Raw genomic sequence first — 24,547 nt, 5'->3', positions numbered from 1 at the left:
GAGTGTTTTCTTCTGCTTCACATGGTCACAAAAATAGTGAACATTCCTGCCATTTACGTATGTCTACTTTGGGCGGATCCAGATAGCAAAATCTTTGTAGAAATGGTGACTGAAAAGCTGCAGGTCATGTTCTGGGGTAATTTCAGCTTTTTCTGTCAACATATCAAAATGCAACAAAAGTAAGTTTCAGTCTGTTCATACAGTATGAAGGTTTTAATTCAATCCTATAGTTCAAAAAGTTCAGAACAAATGTCTTATTCAGCATGCGTAAGTTTTTTTCAACAGTTGTAAACTTTTATATTGAAGTGTACGCTGAGTAAAATTAATGAGGTTCATTGTAAATTCACATATACTTCAGGAATTATAAAAATGTTCTTTCCATGGTGTTGTACAGGAATCTATGCTCCATTAAATAAGTGTTTGCTTTTGACAATCTGCGACTAATAAGCTTTAAAAAGTGCTTAGAAATCAGTAAATTGTTATTCCTGTGGATATTTGCCTAAGACCCCATAAGTAGTTTAGAGGATTTCTCGTCTCCTAGTAAAACATAGTTTGGTTTTTTTAACCATCTGCTTTAATCATTACTTCCTGTTCCTATTGGGATTTTCTACACGCTTAGAACAGCAGTCTCTAAAATGTGTTTTAAACGTCTTTACTAGGTGATCAAAAACAGCAAAACAAATGTGCCTGAACTAGAGTTATTTCCTCGCTATCTGCTCTTCCTGAGACAGCAGCCTGCCACTCGAACGCAGCAGTCAAACATCTGGGTGAATATGGGTATGATGAGCCTGAGAATGTTTCCTCAGCATTTACCTAGAGGTAACTTAAGAATGCAGCAAGAATACAAGTGCGCAGTTTCTAAGAAAGCGAGACCCACAGCTGTAGAAGCTTGCTGCCACTGTGCTTGTACACCAGCTAATCAACTGTAAGGCACAATCAGCATTTGGTAAAGATTTAAAGGCTTCCCTTCTATCTTCTCTTGAAAGGAAGAGGCATGAGGGAGCATTTTCAGTGAAGTCAGTTAAGTCGCATAGTTACTGCAAATAGATTGGTGAGTTGAAAGTGAGAAATGAGCACTGCATAAACTAAACAGCTGAGAAGGGCAGATCTGATTAATCCTGTTGGTAGTTAATTCTGTAGCCATAGAATAGATGCATCTGTGCATTGGGGTGGGTGTGTGTATCTGATAGTACAGTGGTATATTAAATTAAATCATTGTTTAGCCAACAGGTTCCGAGTTACTTGGGCAGCTAGGCTTTAATGCCCAAAATTATTTAATACTCTTTAGAAAGGGATTGAATTGATGGAATATGAAGACTATTATTTGATGCGGTTCAGAAAGACAATTCGGTAGAAAGTATAAACATCCAGCTAAAATATATGTGCCATAGTTGTGGTGGTGATGCGCACCAAAAGATTGTACAAGTAATGGGATAAAAGAATAATCTTTAGATTGCAGCTTCACATTTCAGCTCAAAAGTGTTACAGGATTTGTTTTCAGTGACCAGTTTGTATGCACAGTTGCATACTTGCCTTGCGGAATAGATTTGAAGAAATACCTGATGTTCACATGCATGTGCGTTTGGATACACACAGATATACATATGCATTCACAATAACAGTATATCCAGAAATGGGCTCAACTGACTGAAAATTAAATCCTTCAGCCTTGCTAGTGTTAGCCTGTGTTTAAAAATCTCATGCAGATGCTCAATTTTTCACTGCTTTGGTAGAATCTCAAACTTAACATGTAGATAGTGGCTGCCTGCTTGATCAAGTTCCGCTACAGAAACTGCCTGCTACCCAAATTCATTTTTCCTACTAGACCTAATAAAATGGAAACTGCTTTGTTTGGATATCCTAAAATGCCCAAATTCAAATAAAGAGAATCTTCTGATGTGCCAAATTTTATCTTGATTTGGAATTATTTTGCTCTGCACTAATTTATTTGTCCAATCAGTTATTAATCTTTTTGAGTTTTCGAATATGCTTTCTTGCTGTAATCTTATGACTAATCCTCTGATCCCTAATCTCAGAAAATGCTTTTTCGTGTTCTTTAAAAAAAATGAGTACTTTGCTTGGTACACTGAAGCAAAACTGATGCTTTGCTGACTTATAAGATGATTACAGTATAGTTTTACTCCCTTGTCAAATTGCATGTAATATTGCATCTTTTCATATGGTACTATTTATTTTATTTTAATCTTTTGACAGTGAATGTAGAACAATGTCACTTCTATGGTTACTGAAGTAATGCAGTTGTGCACTTGGGTTTGGCTGTATAATAAAAGCTTTTACAGACCTGTATCTGTGAGGAATGGGAAACTTCCTAAGTTTAAACTAAAGAAGCTCAAAAAATAAAGCATGTAAAGTTGGTCTCATCTCTTTCAAACTGAGCTTGTGCAAATGTTTTATTTAAAGATGAGCTCATATTATAGAAATAGCAACAATCTCGACTGATGGAATTAGTTTGTGTTGCAAACATGAGATTGTTGAGAAATTCTGATGAAAATCCTAGGCATCTTCACAGAATATGTTTTGAGGAAGTTAGTTATTAAGAATACTTTTATTGTGAAACTTCCAGGCTGATTTCATCTTCACAGATCAGCATTCATCTTCGTAGAAGAGCTGGAGCAAAGTTATGCTACTTCCAAGAACAGTCAGACTGACTTTTTTGACCTTATTTTTTACTTACAATGTGCTCTCAAAAAGAAAATTCTCATGGAATTTTGAAGTTCTTTATTTTGAAAATTACCATTGTCTTTGATACTCTGTCTTTAAGAGAAAAAAAGAATAGTCCAGTCTTTTAAATTATTTATTTCCTATGAGAATCTTAGGGGAGCAATTTTCTAACAGGTTTTGGTAAGAAGAGAGATAAATTTATCTGCTTTTTGATAGCAAGTTTGTTGTCCCAAAGGGTTAGTAACAACTAGCTTTCAATCTAACTCATTATTTTATCCATAAACAAAAGGAGTAGAACTTTTTCACAAGAAGTGCTTGTAGTATATGTAGTATATAAGTTGTTATTGATCTGATTTCAGTTGGCCTATGGGTATATACATTGCCTTTTCCCTTTTCTTATGATTGTGAATCCAGGGAACGTACCTTCACCAAATGCTCCGTTAAAAAGAGTGTTGGCTTACACCGGCTGCTTTAGTCGAATGCAAACAATTAAAGAGATACATGAATATCTCTCCCAGAGGCTACGTATAAAGGAAGAAGATATGCGCCTCTGGTTATACAACAGTGAGGTAATGTCGGTCTTTTTTCTTCTTTTTTTTTTTTTTAATTGACTATTGGATATTGTATATCTTATCTTTTCTAGAAACTATTAAATACACATGCACAGAAAAAAAACAGTGTACGTAAGTTTCCTTTGCAATTTAACCGCCTAGGTTGGAAAACTCTTGCCACTTATTTTCTAGAATTTTTTGTGCACTCCAAGCAGTGAAATTTAGATTTTGGTGTTAATGACCCAGAAAACTTATCGTTTGTTTTCTTAGTAGCATGATAAACATTAAATTATCCTGTCATGTATTTAAACATTGGCAGTTGGTTGACCTATTAAAAGGCTTAATATGAAGTTTCGTAGAAACTGTTTTAAATGGAAATAAAAATATATTCTTTCGTTGACACGCATGATGCTCAGCCATCCAGGATCTTTTTCAAATGTGTGTGTGAACAAATCACAATGAACATGCAGAATGTATTCCTCCAAATCATTAAGTGCATGTAATTCTCTCATTCTAAAGAAATACCACATAAAATTAAAGCATTGAACTAGATGCTTCTGGAGATCAGTATTTAATTAACATAGGTAGGAAACTGGTGCTCTCATTTTTGTGAAGAAATGGTTAATACTGTTTTAATTTCATTGCTTCGAGATTAAAATATCCTCAGAGAATTTTAAATCTAGAAGTAATAACTATATGACGTATTTTTTACTCCTGCAGAACTATCTTACTTTGCTGGATGATGAAGATCACAGACTGGAGTATCTTAAAATCCAAGATGAGCAGCATTTAGTAATAGAAGGTATAAAAAGGGCCTATAATTGGTTTACACACTAAAACCACATAGTTTCATATGAGTTTATATGGTTAATAAATTGTGTGTAGTACCTGTTTTTGTAATAGCGCAAACTACACAAATATATAGGCCTACTGCCCAAATATTTTATTTTTTGATATGTTTTGAGAAGGAAGAGTATGTGTAAATAGATGTCTATCTCTATATATGTATGTATTGAAAGAAATAAAGGAAGAAATACCAAAGCTTCGAATAATCCACTGCGCTTACAGTAAGAACTAAAATACCAGAGATTTAACAAAAGTGGTGTTGAGGCATCTGAGGCTTTTTCATTATCTGATTTTTCTTTCACTAATTTTACAAGAGTTCAGGTTATGATATTTGCATGAACACATTCTTATTCATAAAGCAAAAGGTGAAGAAAACTGCATGTTTCAGTCCATGTCAGGTTCATTTCTAAGATTTTCATTGCAAGCTGCTTTTATTTTCACATCTGGAGAGAACCTAATGCATTTGGACTTGGCTGCTTGACTGACTCTCGTCATGGTGAAAAGTCATCATAAACAATCTCAACCTTTCTTGTTTCAATTTATGTCCATTGTCTCTCATCCTCCTGCCATGCGCTACTACACTAGGCAGTGCTGTCAGTCACAAATACATTAAGCCTTTGTCAAAGGTATCAGGGTGCATGGACCAGCTGTGTTTTCAGCTAGTTTGACCTGACTTTTTGTCTAATCTTTTACTGTGAGAAACCGAAGCATACATACTTAATCCGCTCTACTGTTGTCCTTACATCACAGAGGCTATATAGAAGTCCGGGTCTTGCATTGTTTCCGTACAAGTTTCTCTTAGTGTAGCTTTATATTACACCTCAGGTTGGTGTGCTAGATGGACTCATCCTTTTTGCCACTTGGCTTAGCTCATATTTAATCAATTTAAAATTGACAGAGTGGCTGATGCAGTTCACTGTGTATCTGCATTAATCACTAGACACAAGAGAAGAAACGGGAATTTATATGTAGAGAGAGGGGAGAGGGACTGCACCTTGCTGTATCAGGTGAAACAGAACCCTGAGGCTGTAGTTCCATAAACAAACCAGCATTAAGTCAACATTGCCACTGAAAGAAGCAGTCTGCCCTTCCTCTGTGTATTATGCCACCTGCCTTACCCGTGGACAACTACTTGACACCTATCTGATAACTGGCCGTGAGAAGTGATCTAGTGAAAAATAACTCGCTTTTTTCAGCTAGCTTAATTCCTTAAGCCAGTTTGCGGTATGGCTTGTGTCAATGCAAGATAGAGGTTTACAGAGGGATCCTATGGGGAGGTGGTTGTAAAACTAGTCTAGGAAAGCTTGCATTTTTTTTGTCCCACTTTATCTTGAAACACATGTAATTTGTCTCTATTTTGAAATACACGTGAATCTTTTATTGGCTCATAACAACAAAAAATATTAGTGATTGCTCATGAAGTGAACAGATTTGTTCAAATCTGGGGGATCCTTATTAAGTGTTAGAAGAAGTACTAAAAAAATTGTTATCCAACAGGAAAGAAATCTCAAGGCTGCTTTCTGAAGATGTCACTGGCATGGTGGGAATGATGCCAATATTAGAATGATTTCCAATAATGACTGGAAACATTGAAATGAAAACTAGCAAAAATAATAACTAAAAATAAGCAAATTTCTAATCTCAATTAGATATTAGAAAATTTTAATTAGACCTCTTCAGCTGTATAAGCTCTCTGGAGTAAGAACAAACAATTTTAAAAAATCCTTATACCATATCTCTTTCTAGTTCGAAACAAAGACATGAGCTGGCCAGAAGAGATGTCTTTTATAGCAAACAGCAGTAAAATAGACAGACATAAAGGTAAGTATTTCAGCATAGTAATTGAATTATGATGAGAAGAAAAATCCAAGAGGCTATATTATGTTGGAACAATTTTTTTTAATATAAGTGCTCTTAACATTGGAAGAGGTCTTTTATGCCTGTGCTGCTTTGCTTGTTCTTTCTGTTTTATTAACTTAGATGCTGGAAATGTGGGAGGGTTGGATGTATAGACAGATAAATTTGTAGATGTTCAGATGCAGCAGTAGCAAATGGTACATAGCAAATTCTCAATTTTGTGTTTATTATCTTGGATTTTTTTAAGATAAAGAATAGTTAAGATTTTAACAAATTAATGCAGAAATTTCAGTACCATAATTATTTACCTGAAAATAGTTTGTATGGATTGTCTGTGGTGTATCAGTTCCAACAAAATACCTCAATTTCTATTAACTTAAGTAGAGTTAAGAGAGCAAGTATTTTGAACAGGCTGGTCCTCTGTTGCCAGCTGTAGTCTTGTAATTGGGAGCAGGTTAAATAGAATTGGTTATTGTAAAAAGGTCATATTCTTAACTTTACTGATATACCATTCTGAACTTTTCACATCTGCACAATTGGTATAATTATGTTTTCTTTTTCTCAGTTCCTACTGAAAAGGGTGCTACTGGATTAAGCAATCTGGGTAACACATGTTTCATGAACTCCAGTATCCAGTGTGTCAGTAATACACAACCTCTAACACGGTATTTCATCTCAGGAAGACATCTTTATGAGCTTAACAGGTAATTTTCTGTTTGAGACCATTGGCATTTTAGATGCTGTAACATTTCTTTAAAATGAGTTTCAGCTTTCAGAAGTAGACAGTATGAATAAATCCTTTTAAGTTCAGTGTTATCAACCATCAGCTATGCAGTAGATACTAGATTAGCTACATGAAAATACAATCTCTTTTGCTTCTGGGAGAGTTAAAACAGTTCAGCAAGAAGCCTTTGCACTTTCTTGTTTACGCCCATGCTTGAACTTTGTTTAAACTTTGTGTGGTATTAATTACTTGATGATTTCTAGGACAAATCCAATAGGAATGAAAGGACACATGGCCAAGTGCTACGGGGATTTGGTTCAGGAGTTGTGGAGTGGAACTCAGAAGAACATAGCACCGTTAAAGCTGCGGGTAAGTCTGTGATGTGTGTTGTTTAAAGGTAGAAAGCAATAGCAGAATAGCAGAAATCTTTTAATGCACTTTTTCCTGATGTCACCTGTATTGTAATGGTTCTGGGACTCAACTCGGTATCTCCCCTAGAGGAAGGGAAGGAAACGGGCATATATTTCACGTGTTAGAAGTTGGCTGTGAAGCCAATGACCATATCCTGGGCAGTCAGTCATCCCATATGTTACTGCAAACTGGTCACAGAATTTGCTTTCTTGCCTGTAAGGAATGTAGGGGAGGTGTTCAGAAAGGGGCTGTGCAGGGGCAAGATGCACGTCTGGAGGAGGCCACGGTGCATCAGTCCTGGCGCTCAGGGCTTGAGCAGCTTTCTGTGGAATCTAATCATGGTTCAGTGGCTGTAAGGTCAAAGGAGTTACCTGATACGAATCAGAGGTTGTGGTATAAGATAAGGCTTTTATAGCCCTTGTTAGGGACAACAGATTATGCATTTGACTGTAAATGGTCTTTTGTCCTGAAAGCATAGGGACTTACCTTTAACTCTTGGCAATTTAATTTGTGCTCGTTGACAGCATGTGTCTTGTCTACAATATTTTGATTTATTGTTACAACTTCTGTTACATGATGTCAAATAACTTTCTGGCTTTTTTTATAGTGGACAATAGCAAAATACGCTCCAAGATTTAATGGCTTTCAGCAGCAAGACTCCCAGGAGCTTCTGGCTTTTCTTTTGGATGGTCTTCATGAGGATTTGAACAGAGTTCATGATAAGCCATATGTGGAATTGAAAGATAGTGATGGTCGACCAGACTGGGAAGTAGCAGCAGAGGTATGGGTTAAAGTTTGGGGTTTAGGGTTTGGTTTTTTGCTGTTTTTTCTTTCCTTATAGTGCTAAGCTGCTAAGTTGTTGAGACTGTCTGTGGCAATACTCTTTTCAGGACTGTACTGTCTTTTGGAATTTGTTAGATCTGTGATTTAAGGAGTCAATTTCACCTTTGAAATGAAAATGAGTTTTAAGTATTATAATAAAGGAATAAAGATGATACTTCACAATAATTGTGAACAATTCCTCAGAATTATGGAGTATCAAAATTTTTCAAGATACCTGATGATCCTTTCAGAAGTACTTTAAATGATGTCATACCTTGATTATTGTGTTATTGAAATAACTTTTCTTTACTCACGTTGAAACTAAATACTTCCTATTTATTAGAAATTGGTAAAGAACTTCTTTGGAAATAATTTCAAAGGCCAGTGAAGCTTTGGAGGTCTTGCAGCATATCCTCCTTCCTGCAGTTGAAGCAAGTAGTCTTCAGTTTCTAACTTTGTTTTTGTTTTTGTTTTGTACGTCATTTTAGGCCTGGGAAAACCATCTGAGAAGAAACAGATCCATTGTTGTAGATTTATTTCATGGGCAGCTGAAATCACAAGTCAAATGTAAAACTTGTGGACATATAAGTGTTAGATTTGACCCTTTTAATTTTTTATCCTTGCCTTTGCCAATGGATAGCTACATGCACCTAGAAATTACAGGTGAGTAGTAGTGTTTAACTCCCTATAAACTTGTCATTGCTAAAATAAAAATTGTATATGTAGAAGAGCTCTAAAACATCCAAATTTTATGTTAGCACTTACGCTTCAAAATAATATAACCATTTTAATATAATAGAGTACAAGAATTTTCATTGGAATACAGTTAAACTAAAATAAAACCTTTAAAAATGGAGCATAGATGGCCCATTTTCAGTCTTGACTAAAGGACTTAATACAGAAACATGTAAAATGGAGATTTTGAGAACTTTCCTTCTGTTCACTGAAAATTTGTATTGTGGAGGTGGTCCTAAATCTACCTGGAGTGAAAAAGAAGGCCTGGAGGGAGCGTACCAACAAAAAATACTTTGAGTCATGAACTATACTATGGAGAACCCAAGTATTGTTGGAAAAGAGGCAAAAGGAAAGATGATAAAAAATGAAACAAATTTTGAAACCATTTTCTACTGCCTATGCAGCAAGGAGTTTTCTGACATTTATTTGCAGACCTTGAAAATCGGTTGATAAGAAAAAAAAATCATATCCTAAAGTGGGGAAAAAATACTTTCTAATAAGTAAGTAGCTGTAATGTATTATTCTCATTAAAACTTTCCTGGTTTGCTGACCAGTGTGTTTCTTTACCCCTTTAAAGTAATTAAATTAGATGGTACTACTCCTGTTCGATATGGCCTGAGATTGAACATGGATGAAAAGTATACAGGTTTGAAAAAACAGTTAAGTGAACTCTGTGGGCTAAAACCAGAACAGATTCTACTTGCAGAAGTGCATAGCTCCAATATAAAGGTAAGAAGAAAAAATATTAGTCATTGGGGCAGCATACTTCTGGTATTTTTATTAGTTACATCAGCATACTTTTTCATTCTTTTTGACATTAAGCTTTGCTTGCAAGAACTGTGAAATAATTTAACTGAAAGTGTGATAAAGTCAGCTTAGTTATATCTCTATATGAACTTTTATTTCATTCGTAAACCATAATTTGGCTTGCTTTAAATAGATTTAAAATCAAAGTAAACTGAACCAAAATAAACCACTTGTAAACAAAATTAATAGTGATATACAAGCTTGCAGAAGCTTAATTGAATTGATTACTAATTATATTTTTAGGAAAAAAAGGATAAAATCATCTCAAGTTAGAGTGCTGTGATGAATTTAAACACTGTCAAGGTGTTGGAAGCATAAGTAATGATTGGTTTAGTTCTATATAGTGTGTATGTATATGTGTGCATATATATATAATTTTTTTGCTGTCATTGAATAGGATAAAACTGCTTGAAACTGGTGCTCTCAGCCTGCGTAGAGAACCATTAATAACTCTCTGAGGTCTTGCTGCAGGGATCTGCAAAGGGGTCTGCTTGTTGGGTCCCTTTTTACCTTCTAAGAAGATGTAAGAAAGCAGATGAGAGGGGAGAGATGAGCTGATAGATACACTGTTTTCAAAAGAACAAAACATGTTTGGAGTCACAGACAGAAGTATATACATTTCTGACTAACTTTCCCTTTTTTACTGAAGAACTTTCCTCAAGACAACCAGAAAGTCCGGTTATCAGTGAGTGGGTTTTTGTGTGCATTTGAAATACCAATTCCAGGATCCCCGACGTCAGCATCAAGTCCTGTGCAGACAGGTAAAAGAAAACATATTTATTTTCCTGTTCATTTAAAACGCACAGTGCTTAGGTACTGGAGAAATTCAGGAGAAAACCTTACTTCTTAGCAATAAGTAAACAGTGAGGATTAAAGAAAAGACAAATAAGTTAGAATTCTGATCCACAAAGAAGCTGTGAGCAGCCTCAGTGATGGTCTGTGATCCTTTTTAGGATCATGCCCAGGATAGCAGTCTGAAGATTGCTATATACTTATTTTAGTTAAAGACACAAGAAACACGCAAAATATTTTATTACTTGTGGATTGGCTCTAAGGCAGGACATGTAAAATATTGGAAGCATGGTGTTCGCTTTTGGTTTTATTGTTTGTGGTTTCATATATGGGTTGTAAACACCTCTGTTGTTATTTGCTCTTGCATGCTCTGATTTTGCAAAGTTGTAGGCAAGTAAAAGGTTAGATGTTGGTCTTAAGGAGGGTAGAAGATGTTTCATGAAATGCCATGAACAGAATGGAAAGGATAAAAATCTTGTGATCAATTCTGATTACTGTAGATAATTGAGAATGTAATTGTCTATCTACAGATGTCTCAACTGGGCCATCAGCTAACGGAGCACCCAATATAATGATGAATGGGGACCTTCCTAAACCAACCCTAATTCCAAACGGAATGCCAAATACTGTAGTGCCATGTGGAACAGAGCGTAACCTTGCCAACTGGACTCTCAACGGTCATGTGCCCTTGCTTTCTGATAGTCCATGTACAGGGTATATAATTGCAGTCCACAGAAAAATGGTTAGTAGATTTTGCATTTGTTATAAATTGTTTGCCTAACACACTTTGAGAAAAAGTCAGCGAGGATTTTTTAATGTCCATATGATAAATTAATCTTTGTTTCTTAAGAAGAGGGAGCATGAATACATTTCCCTCTTAAGTGAGCGCCAAGTTCTACAGAAACACAACTCTTGTAAATTTAAATCGTAATGTCTAATGTTGGTGTATTTTTCTTTCCTTAGTACTGGCATGCTTCCCAGTTCTTTAATGCTGAGATGCATACTTAGGCGTTCGCTAACTCTCTGATTAAATGTTCCAGATTCTTTGAGCAGAAAAAATTCTTATTAGAGGAGCTACTAGAAATGCATTTCTTTCCCATTATGTGGAAAAGCCTTATTTCTTATATGGAAACAGAGTGAAGATATATAGTACTTTCCTGGGTCATTCTGTTAGCGTGAACTATTCTTTGTAAAAGCATCTGTAGTTAAATTGAACTCTAAATGTCAAAGCTGGATGACTGAACACCTCAAATAGCCACGGGTTCTGTGCACCCTGTGTCCAGACTTCAGAGTCTGTTGATGTTTAGAGCCTGGTGGATATGGGCCAGGAGGCCATTTAACTTCCCTCTTTACTGTGTGTTTGTATGAGGCTTCTTTGCTTTATTCTTTCAAGTAGTGGCCACTAACCACTGTCATCACTGTTGTCTTGATTCAGATTTTGTAGAGTCTCATAGATGATTGGTATAATGCTTTTAAGCCATTACAAGCTGCTAGTTACACTGCTTTAAAACCAGTAAAAGTTGTTGGTGAAGCTATTCCAGGAATCCACACTTGTCATTGTCAAAAATCTTATCAATGGAAGGGATTAATTGTATAAAACTTATGTCATTAACTTGGCGTGTTAAATCTTTCTTATAAATGGGAGATGTAGCACGAAGTTTAGTTTGTCTGCTTGGAATAAGTTGTGTACGAGTCTGTAGTGCCTCCTTTAGACGTAAAAGTTTTCTTTCTCTAGCAAACATAAGCTTGCCTAGTGTAGAGGTCATTTTGGGACAGGTATTAGCATCATTAGGTGCATGTCTGCATAACAATATTACCATGTGGTGGGAAAAGTAAGAAATATGTGTCATATGAAATATAAAATATTGCACATGGTGGAAATACAGATTTATGTTGATGTGGTCTAATGCCTAAATAACATTGCCATAGTATCATAAAATACAAAAAAGTTTTCAGGCAATTTAAAGTCAGTGATCAAGATTTACAGTATTTAATATCGGAAAAAATTGCTGAAATTGAGTACTTTTAATAGAATTAATGGTTTATTTTAATTGCCAAAGCCTGAAATAAGTAACAAGGTCAACATCCTAGTAATTACGGTAATGTGAGTTAATGCATACTTATATCTGAGTCATTCTTTTATTTCACATACGCAGATGCGGACAGAATTATATTTTCTTTCATCTCAGAAGAATCGTCCTAGTCTCTTTGGAATGCCACTAATTGTTCCTTGTACAGTTCATACACGGAAAAAAGACCTGTATGATGCAGTGTGGATTCAGGTTTCCAGGCTTGCTAGCCCTCTCCCGCCTCAGGAAGCTAGTAATCATGCACAAGACTGGTGAGTTTGGCATCTCAGTCTTTGGCTTGAATGACATAATACAGTGGCGTAGACTTGCTTACAAGATTTAAAACTATATTCATTCTTCATCTTTATCAGTTTTGACTTGGCATAATACCTCTGTTGAATGAACGTATGTTTTTTAATGTATAATTAAGCTTTAAATGTCAACAACTTCAGGAACAATTGTGTGTGCTTTTACCCCAGATGCTTTCTGCCTGCAGATTCCATTTAGTGGGTTATTTTTGCAAGTAGTCATTTTGGAGTCCTGCAATTTAATAACGGCAATAATTATACATAACTTTTAATCCTTTTTAATACAGTTAAATGTAGTATACCTTCTAGCTGCACTTACAGGTTGACTTTACACAAATTGGTTGGTTCATTCTCATCCAGTGATTGATAATTCATTATATCTAACAAATTTAGGCAATGTAAAGGCTGGTCTTGTTTTAATAGCTTAATCTAATCAAAATTATAATTTGGCGGGGGGGGTGTGTTGGTGGTTTTTTTAAAGTAATCAGAGGAAGTGTAGTGAAGGAAGGTAATTGACAGTCTGAACAAGTGCTCATGTTTCCTGTTGCGTTCTCTTCTGTTTCAGTGATGATAGCATGGGATATCAGTATCCGTTCACCCTAAGGGTAGTTCAGAAGGATGGAAATTCTTGTGCTTGGTGTCCATGGTACAGGTAAATTGTCCTTTTTAGATTTAAGGAAGGGAATCGCTGCAGCAGAAATTTAATTTATGGTAATGGGTTTTTGATACGTTTCAGACTTCAGAGGTAATACCAAACTATAAGAATCTAGAATCTAATTTAACCAAAACCCTCATATGGCAGACTTTCACTGTTGAATAGCTTTTATGACTTGGAGAGCTGGAAGCTCTGTTGACACAGAAACTTTGAATTAGGAGACAGACATAAGATTATCAAAACCCTCTTAGCACCTTATAATATTCTGTGTGCATTTGTGCATATATGCAGGCACATTTGTGTACATATCTGGATGATTTTGGGGGGTTTCATACAAAACCAAACTTCTAGATATAATCATTTGCCCTTGCTAGTTCCTGTGCCATTTGAAGAGTAAGAACTAAAATGGACAATAAGAAATTCACCCTGGAAGCACGCTTGGAATTTTCCCTAAACAAAGACACGCTAATGAAAATTTCAGACGCTTGCTGGAAGGTATTCAGACCATATACTCAGTTAAAAAAAAAGTCTCTTACAACTAGATAAAGTATGTTAACTATCATGTTGTAAAATATTTATGGAGACAAAGCTTTGTAGTTTTTTGGTGTCATAGGTAGGCTTGGTCAGCATTATACCAAGGTAGATGGTTGAGCTCACCCAACTGCTTCAATTTCTCATCTCTATTAAAGTTTTGTAGTAAAATAGCAAACCGACACTGATTATTGTTTTATAAAAATGCCTCTCTTTTACACTGAAGGCAAGGCCTGAAACTTTGGGGGTGCATATGTTACAAAATAAGGAGCAGAACTGGAGTGTGAAGTAATGTAAAACTTCGTTATTGGACAGTTTACTTACCGCAGTTAGAACTTTCTGATTTAGATTTTGCCGTGGCTGTAAAATTGAGTGCACAGAAGATAGAGCTTGTGTTGGGAATGCTTACATTGCTGTAGACTGGGATCCGACAGCACTCCATCTGCGCTACCAGACATCGCAAGAACGGGTAAAATTTCCATGCAAACCCTTTGTTAATAGCTCTGAAGCACAACCCATTTCACCAAGTTTTTTTCCTTTTTTTTTTTCTTTTTTTTTGCAATTGATGCTTCTGTTGTCCATTTAATGTTAAAATAAAGTCAGTAATCATTGAACAGTATATTCTGGATAAATTAATGTCTTTGTGTTAGACCTCTTATGTGACCATAATGTGGAAGGGAAGCTTTTAAGAAACCACAGCAGTGTATTTTCTGTCTGTTGTGAGTTGCTTTTGATCTAGCCTCCAGAATATATTACAAAATATGTTAATTTGATACATTTTCTAAGCACACCAGTGCTATAAACACTTATGCATGTGAGTAAATCTGTTTCCTCATTGAGTCAACAAAACATGTCTAAAGGTAAGCCTATAGCTGAGTCAATGTAGAATAGCTGTTCAAACTTGTGAGTTGAATCTATAAACTTGTGCTTTACGGATAATTTGGTAAGCAGAATCCAAGAATAAGGACAGTGCATTATTTGTGTGTCTGCCTCTTCATAATTGCAATAAAATTTCTGCTAAAACTTGGTGTACCTAGTTTTTTATCTTTAATCCTAAATAACTATATGATATTATTTATATGTTACTGTGAATAGAGCCTTCCTTCCTCTGAGTAGTTTGTATATGTTTCCAAGTCAGATACAGTTTTATCTCACTTTAGATTGTAGAAGAACATGAAAGTGTTGAACAAAGCCGACGAGCTCAAGCAGAGCCCATCAATCTGGATAGTTGTCTTAGAGCCTTCACCAGTGAGGAAGAACTGGGGGAGGATGAGATGTACTACTGTTCCAAATGCAAGACCCATTGTTTGGCCACCAAAAAACTGGATCTTTGGAGACTTCCCCCTATTTTGGTATGATTTTGTGTAATTTTCCTCTACAGCAACAAAACCAAAGTACATTGATCACAAATTTGAATCACTAGGTATGTCATCTTGTTCGGAATAAGAAGATTTGCTTTTGTTCACAGTCTCAGGAGGGGCCTTAACTTAGTTTGTTTCATGCATTTCTGTAACGCAGGCAAATAAAACAAAACTCAAATCCTTTTTTGAATCTTTTTAGCTGATACATTGCAGGAAATAGTGGCATTTTGCATTCAGTGTCATCTGTTCTGACATAGAATTCACGCTTAGGCAGCCTTTCCACTAACATGATCTTTTGTCTAGTTGTGTAACACCTGCGTTTGTTGCTTTCCAAATCTGGTAGGTTATTCAAAACACACAGTGCTGATCACCAAATTGAAGCAACCTTTTCCATCATTTCCCCATGAAAATATTAGTTCCGTATTTTACCAGCTTGATCCCAAAATCCAAATTGTCACACAACAGCATTGTTACTGGTTTTTATTAGCGTATGATAAAATGTGTGTGTTTGGGGGAAAATTATTTTTAAACAGTGAAATTACTCACTGCGATATAATTGTCCTCCTTTAATTTTCTCTAACATGTTTTTCCTTAGATCATTCACCTGAAAAGATTTCAGTTCGTAAATGGCCGCTGGATAAAATCTCAGAAAATTGTTAAATTTCCCAGAGAAAATTTTGACCCAAGTGCCTTTTTGGTGCAAAGGGATCCAAGTCATTTTCAAAGAAAGCAGCTAACGCTCCAGGTTGACAGCCTTCCTGAACCACGGACTCTCCAAGGGGAGTCTAGAAAAATAGATCTGCAGATCACTTACACACTAGGAGAAGGAGATACACTGAACAGAAGTCCATCCTCCCTTAACACTACTGTCTTGAATAATATCAAAGGTAGGTAATAATTAGGGAAAATTCCAGTCAATACTGATATTTGGAGGGGGCGGGGGGGAATTGTATTATGAACAAAATTTTAATGTTTCTTTGGCCAAAGCACTACACTTATTTTGAAACACTCATTTCTGTTGTTTGCCCTGGAAAGCTTAGTGAAGCTTTACCATAAAAAAAGATTAAAAGAAAAAGTTACTCAGTGACAATAGATATTGGCACTGTCTCCTTGTGTAAGTGAGCTGGATTAAGGGTGAGGAATGTGCTCCTGCGTAAAAGAGTTAAATTTCAGTTCATAGGTGTATGTATGTGTGTGTGCAAAGATAGTTTTATGTACTACTCATTAGTTGTAGTGAAACAATATTTTTAAATGTTTAGTTATTCAAAAAAACACTTTTAAAAAAAATCTAGACTATGTGTTTACTTATCTTAGTAGTCCACATGTTTTATGTTTCAGCATCTCCGTCTTTGGGGAGGAAAAGTGGGACCAGCTGTCCTTCAAGTAAAAACAGTAGCCCAAATAGTAGCCCAAGGACTTTAGGAAGAGGTAAAGGGCGTCTGCGGCTACCACAACTGGGTAAAAACAAACTGTCAAGTAGCAAAGAAAATTTGGATGCAAGTAAAGAGAATGGTACTGACCAGGAACAGAGATTTACTTCTGATCAAAGTGATGCTCTTACTAGAGGGCAGGTTCTGGGTGGTAGCCAGAGTGAACTATATACTGCTCAGGACAGTGAGATGACTCTAGCCAATGGATACATCTGTGAGCAGAATGCGTACAGTAATGGCAGTATCAACGGTCAAATTGATAACCACAGTGAGGATGATATTACAGATGACCAAAGAGAAGAAGTGTGTGTTAACCCTATTTACAATCTATATGCAATTTCGGTAAGTTGACTTTTTTTATGCAAATAAACTATCTTTATGTGGCATTGTTTTTACTAAACGCATTTACTCTATTGTTTTCATTACAAAAAGTAGGGGTCTATTGAGAAGGAGAACAAAGCAGAGCCATTGTCAGCAAAAGAAATTTGCCATAAAACTGAGTACAACTGAAAAGAATATCTCTGTATAATGTTTTTTCTGCTTGAGTATGTAAGCTTAGTCAGCTCCAGATATATAGGTTGTCATGAACCATTGTCACTCACTTAAAGATCATGAATGATTTATGAATCATTTATTCTGTGAATTCTGACTTTTGATGTTTGATCCAGAATTTATTTTCTTCTTTGTTTCTTCAGTGCCATTCAGGAATTATGGGAGGGGGTCATTATGTCACTTATGCCAAAAACCCGAACAACAAGTGGTACTGCTACAATGACAGTAGCTGTAAGGTAAATAATTTATTTTTGTAGCAAATAATTTTTGTCTTGGTTACCTTGAGCCCAAGAAATTTACATCTTGTGAGAACTCTTCTTTGAAATCATGAGCATCTCAAAAGTTGCATTAGATAAATATTAAAATCGTTAACTGAAATTGTACCAGAGATTTTTTTCTTCAATTTAACATCTGTTTGTCAGCTGCTGCCATGGTTAAGGAAAGATGCTTATTTTGTACAAAGATGGAAAAACTACTAAAAATGGAAGTCCAAGAATATTTTTTCATTATGCTAGCTGTTTTGTATTCAATTACTGAATAATTAAGTTCCGACATTTCTAAGCATGTGCATTTATCACTATAAAATTTGTCATGCTTTCCAAGTAAATAACAGAGCCTGATAACTGTAATAAGGGAGACAGAAAATGGGATTCTTCTGGTTGTAAACAGCCAGTTAAAAATCCTGTTTCTAGGGCAATTGCACGTATTTTAAGTTCAGTGACAGTAACACAATTGTCCCATTGCGCATTTCAGAACGTTTTTCTCTTTTGCAGGAATTGCATCCCGATGAAATCGACACCGACTCTGCCTACATTCTTTTCTATGAGCAGCAGGGGGTAGACTATGCACAATTTCTGCCAAAGATAGACGGCAAAAAGATGGCAGACACAAGCAGCATGGATGAAGATTTTGAGTCAGATTATAAGAAGTACTGTGTTTTACAGTAAGCAGATGATCTTCCATGGCCTGCTTTGAGAATGTGAGGGATAACATCCTGAAACTTAAATTTGGCAAAAATGTTATTGAAACAGATAACCTAAGTGTAGTTATTGTACCCTGTGATCTGAAAGCACAAAAAGAAAACCCTAATTAAATAGCAGTTAATATAAAGATAGTATTGTTTTGTTCTGTTATCTCACTACATGCTCTAAACATTTCTGATGTTAGACATCAGGCTGAGACTGCCATTGGCCTTTAAATAAAATGGTTTGAGAAAAGCCGACTAGGACCAAATAAGAGCTAAATTAAATAGTCCAAATAAGAGCTAAACAAAGTAGTGTAGAGTTTACCAACTGTTCTAACAAACCCCTAAGGCTCTCTCTAGGTTCAAGATAATGGGGAAGAAAAATTGTAGTGTTGTCTTTGGACAACATGATATTGCTACCTCCTTTTTCCTGCAGTTTTATTGCATTTTATTGGCAAAACAGGGAAAGCAAGAGAGTGAAAAGTGCACAAATTTAAAAAATGAACATCAAGAGTAGGAGACGTTTCCAGTTTTGCCACCATTAGTGTGTGTCAATTTCTTTCTGTATGTTGGGAGCACAACCAAATCATAATTTGAGAAGAGATTAATTTCTACATGGTTTGTTATAATTCTGTTTTCTCCATGTGTTGGCTGTGCAGATCAACATGTTTCAGGAATGGCTTTTCTGCCTGAAGAGTGCTATCTCAAACTTTTGAGATGCCTCAAGAAGACACTTCAGGTTGAGGAGAGTAGTTGTGGTTACACGCATGGTGTCTTAAAATGTGCACATTGCACAAAATGTTCCCAGCTTTTGGAAGGAAAGATGCTTGAGCTTATGTTTCATGACTGGTGTTGCTTTTAAATTTGCACTTTTAAAAACTCGTATGATTAAATTCAAAAACATAGCTTGTTTTTGTTGTTGTAAGGGCTCTGGAGTGAATGGCTGTGAATTATCCACTGTGTATTTCAAACGAATAAGAAGCTGTGGCTGTCAGGTAGCTATCGTAGCATTCATGGATGGTTTATTTTATTGTTTTCATAATTTAATGGAGTTTCTTTTCTTCAAAATTTGGTTACCTTTTCAAATTTTCTTTTTTTGCAACAGGTTATGCATATACTTGCAATTAAACCAGAATTGCTTTCCGTGCCCTTGCAACATGCTCTTTTAAGTCAATGGGCTTATTGCGTGAAGGAAAGCATGAGCGAGTCTTAGCAGAGACTGGAGAAAAGATGGTTATTTTGAGTAGGCATTTCTTTAAACATTTTCAGTGTTAAATTGTTTGCATATCCGAATGAAGGTAAAAGTTTCACTCTTTCGGCCTTTTGTTCTTCAGCTGAGTCTAAGCAGCTTACTAATTTTGTCATATGTCATCTTCCAAATTCTTTAGATTTTGTATCCTCACTAACAAAAGTGATTACTTACACGGTTGCTCTCTGAAATAAATGTTTGGATTCATTTTAATGTGTTTTACAAGAATGCCAAACCTACCAGTAAGTTTATAATTTCCAGAAAGATCTGAGTTTTATCCATTTAAGAAATTATATCAGCTGATCTTGCTGTCTTTTCTCAGGCAAAAACCTCCCTGCCTTTGTTGGAGGTCGTGCCTCTTCGAGGACAGCAGATCAGTTCCAAAATAAGTATTGTCTTACTTGTAAAGTGTTGCTCCCTATCCTATATGGTCTTTTATCTTTAAAGTGGTCTAAACATTGAGACTGAAGAAAAGCAAACATGACTTGTGAATTTCTAGGTTAGAAGCTTTTTCAATACCCATTTGTCTACTCCTCCCTACGCAAACTCCATGAAAAGTGAAAGATTTTCAACTGATTTACTTTAAAATGTTTTATTTAAGCAGGTAGCACAATCTACTAATGTTATTTGATCTTCTGTGTTTGTTACATTGGTTGTAATTAATTTTTTAAATTAAATTAATTCATGAATTAGTAGTAAATTTATTAAGTTAACTATTAACTACATTCACTTTGTAAATTATTGTATAAAACTTATTGACAATGCACTGACTTTAGAAAGATGTTAATGTACATAAATACCTTGTAAATAAAATAGTGTTGATGTACTGGAATATGAGCTGTATTAAAAAAAAAGGTATCGGTAATTGTATATGGAGTGAACCTGTTTATCTGTAACTATATTATTCAAACAAATTAAATACTGTGGATGCAGATAAAGTGTCACTTCTTGTCAGATAATTTTTAATAGCTGTTTTCCTGCTTTGAAGTTTCTGTACTGTTTTCATTAAGCTTAAATGGATTTGTCAATCCAAAAGATTGGAAAGTGTGAGTAAGCATACAGCAATTCTTTGGAGTTTGTCCAGCGTAGCCCTTAGTTCTAAGTACCAAGATATTTCGGCTCTTCTAAGTTTTGTATTTAAGTTATGTTAGTTTTCCTTTTAAGAACATTCTGTTCAGTTTTTTAGAATTAGTCTATTTAATCCTATTTAAAATGTGTGCCTGTGTACATGAGAGAGAGTGAGGCTTCTCCTTCTTACAAATAAGTCTGAAGAACTAGTGCACTGAACCATGTTAATTCAGTGGTTCTCACATTTTTCTGTGGTGTCATTTTGATAGATCTGAAGTGAGATCAGTGATGACACACATCACTGTGGCTGCGCATGGGATCCCTTCTTACCTACCCTTGAGAATCCTTCTGCAGGTTATTAAAGCGGGGAGGGAAAAAAAAAGTCTTTTAAAATGTTTAATTGCTTAATTTTTATATGTGTACTCAGACAATTAAAATTCGAGCTGTAATAATTTTTTTCAGGTTCTCATGCTGTGTTAAATAAGGCTCCTTTTGAGTTTTAACAGCGAAGTAAGTAAAAAAAAAGGCTTTGCTTCAAAATGTTCCAGAAAGAATGGGATTATAAGAAAATGCAACGAATTCCATCATTGGAGGGTTTGATAGGAAGTTACAAGACAAATCTTTTAATGGCATGTGCTGAGTTTTTGCGTTCAGCTCGAGTTGGGGCAGTGCAACGGTGCTCACAACCACGCGGCGGCAGCGCTGCCCGCCTTGTCCGCTCTGCCGCTCTTCAGCAGAAGCCTGAATTTGCGTTTCATAATGTGCTCTCACAAAAAGAACTTATTTTTAACCTGTTAAAATAAGAAAATAGAACAAAGTTTATCTGCAGTGGGAATCACCTGCATATTGCTTATTAGCACAGGGTTTTGCCTCACCAGGAGGAACAATTTCTGAAGTTAAATTTTTTCATATTACAACGGTTCACGTATTGTAGCAGTTCCCTGTATTGTGGCTGTGGTTAATACAGAGGGTGATGTGTTCGGTTACATTTTATTTTTCTTTACAAGTTGTGGCAAATGTGCCACTAGGTTTCTTTTCTTTAAGAAGGGAAAAAAACTTGAAGCCATCCTGAAGCCCACTTTCTGGTACTACCTGCAGAAATAAGATGGAGTTTTATCTAAACAGAGACTAACAACGGCTTTTTAGGAAGATACACTTCTTCATGAATCCAAAGAACTGTGAGGTTAATGCTAATAGCAAAAAGTCCTTGGGAAAATTTTGCACAGGGTACAAACTAAGTTTATCAAGGTAAATTCTACTGGAGATCTGGCTCACTTGATATGTTACTGCTAGAGGAGGCACTCCCTGCATGTGTCAGATCATAACACCGAGATTTAAAAAGGAAAGGAAGAGAATACTCTATTTGAGCAAGTATTGGGGCTTTTTATCAGAGTTGAATAGGAGATTTCTTCTAGAATCTTTTCCATTCATGATGCACGTTTGTTGATATTATTTTAATGTATGCCAGTGTATTTTAGATGTATTCTACTGCTAGGTTTTAGTTGATGCAAGACTTAAGGCTAATAAAGTGGAAAGTCACAGGCGAAAATCTTTCACTTAGTCACTGGAGGGGTAACAACTTGGAGGCAAACATGCAGTAAGAGGTCAAAACTGATCTTGCTGTTGCTTGGACATGTGTACTTGCAGATGGATTGCAGTTTAGAAGTAAAATAAAACTTCAGAAGATGAATCCAGTTGTTGGTTCATGGAATTTCTGAAAAGGAAACTGTAACTCCAATGGCTCTGTTAAGCAGACTGTACCTGAGCTGTGTTTTCATCTGAAACTCTTCTACTGTTTACAAAAGGTAAGTTTGGTATTTTCTCAGTTGAATCCCTTGTTCAGTACTGCTGTTAATAGTAATGACACTTATTCTTAGAAAACAATCCATTTCAAAAGTAAGTGAAATGATCCCTTAGGTACATGAAGGTTTTGCTCTCGGAAACAGTGCCTTTGAAACAAGGACCTGAAGGTACTTTAGATATGTTCCTGCTGCTGCTTCTGCATCTATGAGTGTCTGCTCGTGTATTTTGTTCTTGATTGTATATAGTGTTGAGACATTTCCTCTGAGCAGACACTGACTGTATGAGACTACAATTATAATAATGCTTTTTTCCAAAAAGGAAGTAAATCTGGTTGAGTTGGCAACTGAACCAAAGTCCACAGCAAGCTGGTCTATCAGGAGTCACATATAGCTTGGGGTTGTTTGTTTTTTGAATGTTTCCAAAAACAGTGTGGTTATGTTTAGCTGGAAATGAACTATTGTTCTTATTTATGGCCCTTGAAGACACTAAATAGATTTAACCAAGGATTAGCACGCATCAGTATCACCAAGGATGATGCCAGAGAAGCTCATGTCTCTGGAAATGAAGCCATCTCTTCCTGTATTTATCAGCTGCAATTGGAGATTTGTGCAGCATTAAATGATAATGCTTGCTCAATGCAGTCGTTTTTATTGCCTAGTGATAATTTTTCAGAGCATTCACAGTGGTCATTCTTCACAGATGTGATAATTCCACAGTGTCGTTTGAGTCATTTGTGCATTTTCAATATTGAAAATTTAATTTGAATCAAGGAATACAATCTGTAGTTGCTCCTATTGTGAATTTCCCCTGTTAAGGCTTTTAGGTATTGAAAATACAATTTAAAAAAAAAAAATTTCTAATTACCAAAGATGTTTGTACGTGCTGTTTTCAGTAGTAAAGCTTTAATCAATTCAGCGGTGTAGCAGAGGCCATTAAATAGATGAAGGGGTCATATCACTGCAAAAAAATGCAGCCATTTTCTGCTGCTGAATGCCTTTCACTTCTCTGATCAAAACTGTACAAGTTTCAGGTGAGGACTTTCCTGAAATTAGCATTTTGTCAGGTAGGAGCAATCGTGAAATGAACTGTGCTGGAATTTTGCCCACATACCTGTATATGTGTCTGAAGTGCTAAAAATACATGGCCTACACTCGAAGGTAGTTCGGTAGCCTTCCTTTTAACGGTGAGTAAAGTCCATCGATAGAATGGCTTTTGGCCTTTCTCCTGGGAAGGGGAAAGACGCAGTAGGGGAAGTACCTTCTTATGCAAACCACTCTTTATTTCCCCCAGCGTGATGGGAAGCGTGGATGCACCAACTCCTGCCAATGCCCTGCTAGCAATAGGAGATGGCCACCCTCACTTCCCCTTAAATCTTAAAAGCCCAACTCCAAAAGTATTTTTCATCTTTATCCTATTGTTTGCATCTGTTCTGGAGTGGCTGGTTACGGCCGGAGGGTATCCTTCTGTTCCCTGCGCTCCGTGTGGCTGGCACAGGAGGTTGTGTCGCTGCTTTTCTCTGTATCGTAGATTTATCCGTTATCTACAGATCGGGGCCATTCAGTGTCCTGAGAAAGCGCACGGACTGCGGGCACCGCTGCCCCGGCTGGCCGAGGGCCCGTAGGATCAGCGTCTGTATTAATTGCAGCTTTTGTTACACTTTTTCCCTTAGGTCCAGTAAATTGAAGCAAGAAGTTAGTAAAATGCAGTCATCCATGCTTGCTGACTTATCGTTTCAGGAAAATAAAAACCTGACAGAAGCTTGGAAGATTGTGCCTTTTGTTTGGGACAAGCCTCCAACTTCCTTGTTCATGTGTAAAAGATTTCCTGTTTGTGAAAATTAAAAGCAATGTTTGATAAGGCCCCTTTAGCAAAATCAGCCACAAACTAGAAAATATATTAAGGATGCTTCTGGATTTAATAAAAAACAAAATTTTCTGAGTGTATTTGTAGAATCCAGAAGTGCTGCTCTCGCTGATGGTTGCTCACTTCACGAGTCTCAGCAGCTCACAAAGAAACTAAAACAGATGGGTGACATCCCAGCTTTTTTATCATATAGACACACAAACTCAGGTTTCTTGGTTTTTTGGGATTAAATAATGTTTATCAATCAGACAGACTTTATCAGTTTTCCTAGTTTTTGCCATTTAGTCCTTTTGTCTGGGCAAACAAAGGCTCTGAGGAAAGATAACTGAGCAGGACATCAGGGTGTCCGTAGGACATGTCAGAGGCTCATGTAAGTGTTCATCTATAGGCGTAGTTGAAAGATACGGGAAAATCAAGTTTAGTCTTTTATTTAGGTTTCATGAAAAGTGACTTCAAGACTGAAAATC

At 36.2% G+C, this 24,547-nt stretch overlaps 1 protein-coding gene across 4 annotated transcripts in view; it reads left to right on the top strand.

The window, feature by feature from the left end:
* The window catches only part of USP32 (ubiquitin specific peptidase 32), an 82,562-nt gene extending 62,272 nt beyond the window's left edge, over window positions 1-20,290 (top strand). For 2 of the 4 annotated variants that reach the window (XM_075168413.1, XM_075168411.1), the window contains exons 16-34: window positions 660-777; window positions 3,097-3,251; window positions 3,954-4,035; window positions 5,826-5,900; window positions 6,502-6,640; window positions 6,924-7,029; window positions 7,679-7,852; window positions 8,382-8,556; window positions 9,206-9,357; window positions 10,085-10,196; window positions 10,758-10,969; window positions 12,384-12,568; window positions 13,170-13,256; window positions 14,139-14,259; window positions 14,951-15,142; window positions 15,747-16,038; window positions 16,490-16,923; window positions 17,277-17,369; window positions 17,907-20,290. In XM_075168413.1, coding sequence (XP_075024514.1) covers window positions 660-777; window positions 3,097-3,251; window positions 3,954-4,035; window positions 5,826-5,900; window positions 6,502-6,640; window positions 6,924-7,029; window positions 7,679-7,852; window positions 8,382-8,556; window positions 9,206-9,357; window positions 10,085-10,196; window positions 10,758-10,969; window positions 12,384-12,568; window positions 13,170-13,256; window positions 14,139-14,259; window positions 14,951-15,142; window positions 15,747-16,038; window positions 16,490-16,923; window positions 17,277-17,369; window positions 17,907-18,080 — 3,078 coding nt within the window. In that variant the 3' untranslated portion in view covers window positions 18,081-20,290. Of the gene's footprint in view, window positions 1-659; window positions 820-3,096; window positions 3,252-3,953; window positions 4,036-5,825; window positions 5,901-6,501; window positions 6,641-6,923; window positions 7,030-7,678; window positions 7,853-8,381; window positions 8,557-9,205; window positions 9,358-10,084; window positions 10,197-10,757; window positions 10,970-12,383; window positions 12,569-13,169; window positions 13,257-14,138; window positions 14,260-14,950; window positions 15,143-15,746; window positions 16,039-16,489; window positions 16,924-17,276; window positions 17,370-17,906 lie in introns of all 4 variants that reach the window. The other 2 variants (XM_075168412.1, XM_075168410.1) reach the window with 1 other exon arrangement.
* Window positions 20,291-24,547: the final 4,257 nt, after the last annotated feature.

Source organism: Calonectris borealis, chromosome 19 (genome assembly GCF_964195595.1).
Source record: "Calonectris borealis chromosome 19, bCalBor7.hap1.2, whole genome shotgun sequence".
Lineage (NCBI taxonomy): Eukaryota > Metazoa > Chordata > Aves > Procellariiformes > Procellariidae > Calonectris > Calonectris borealis.
Note: the sequence above shows the minus strand (reverse complement) of the source record. Positions and strands in the feature narration are given on the sequence as shown.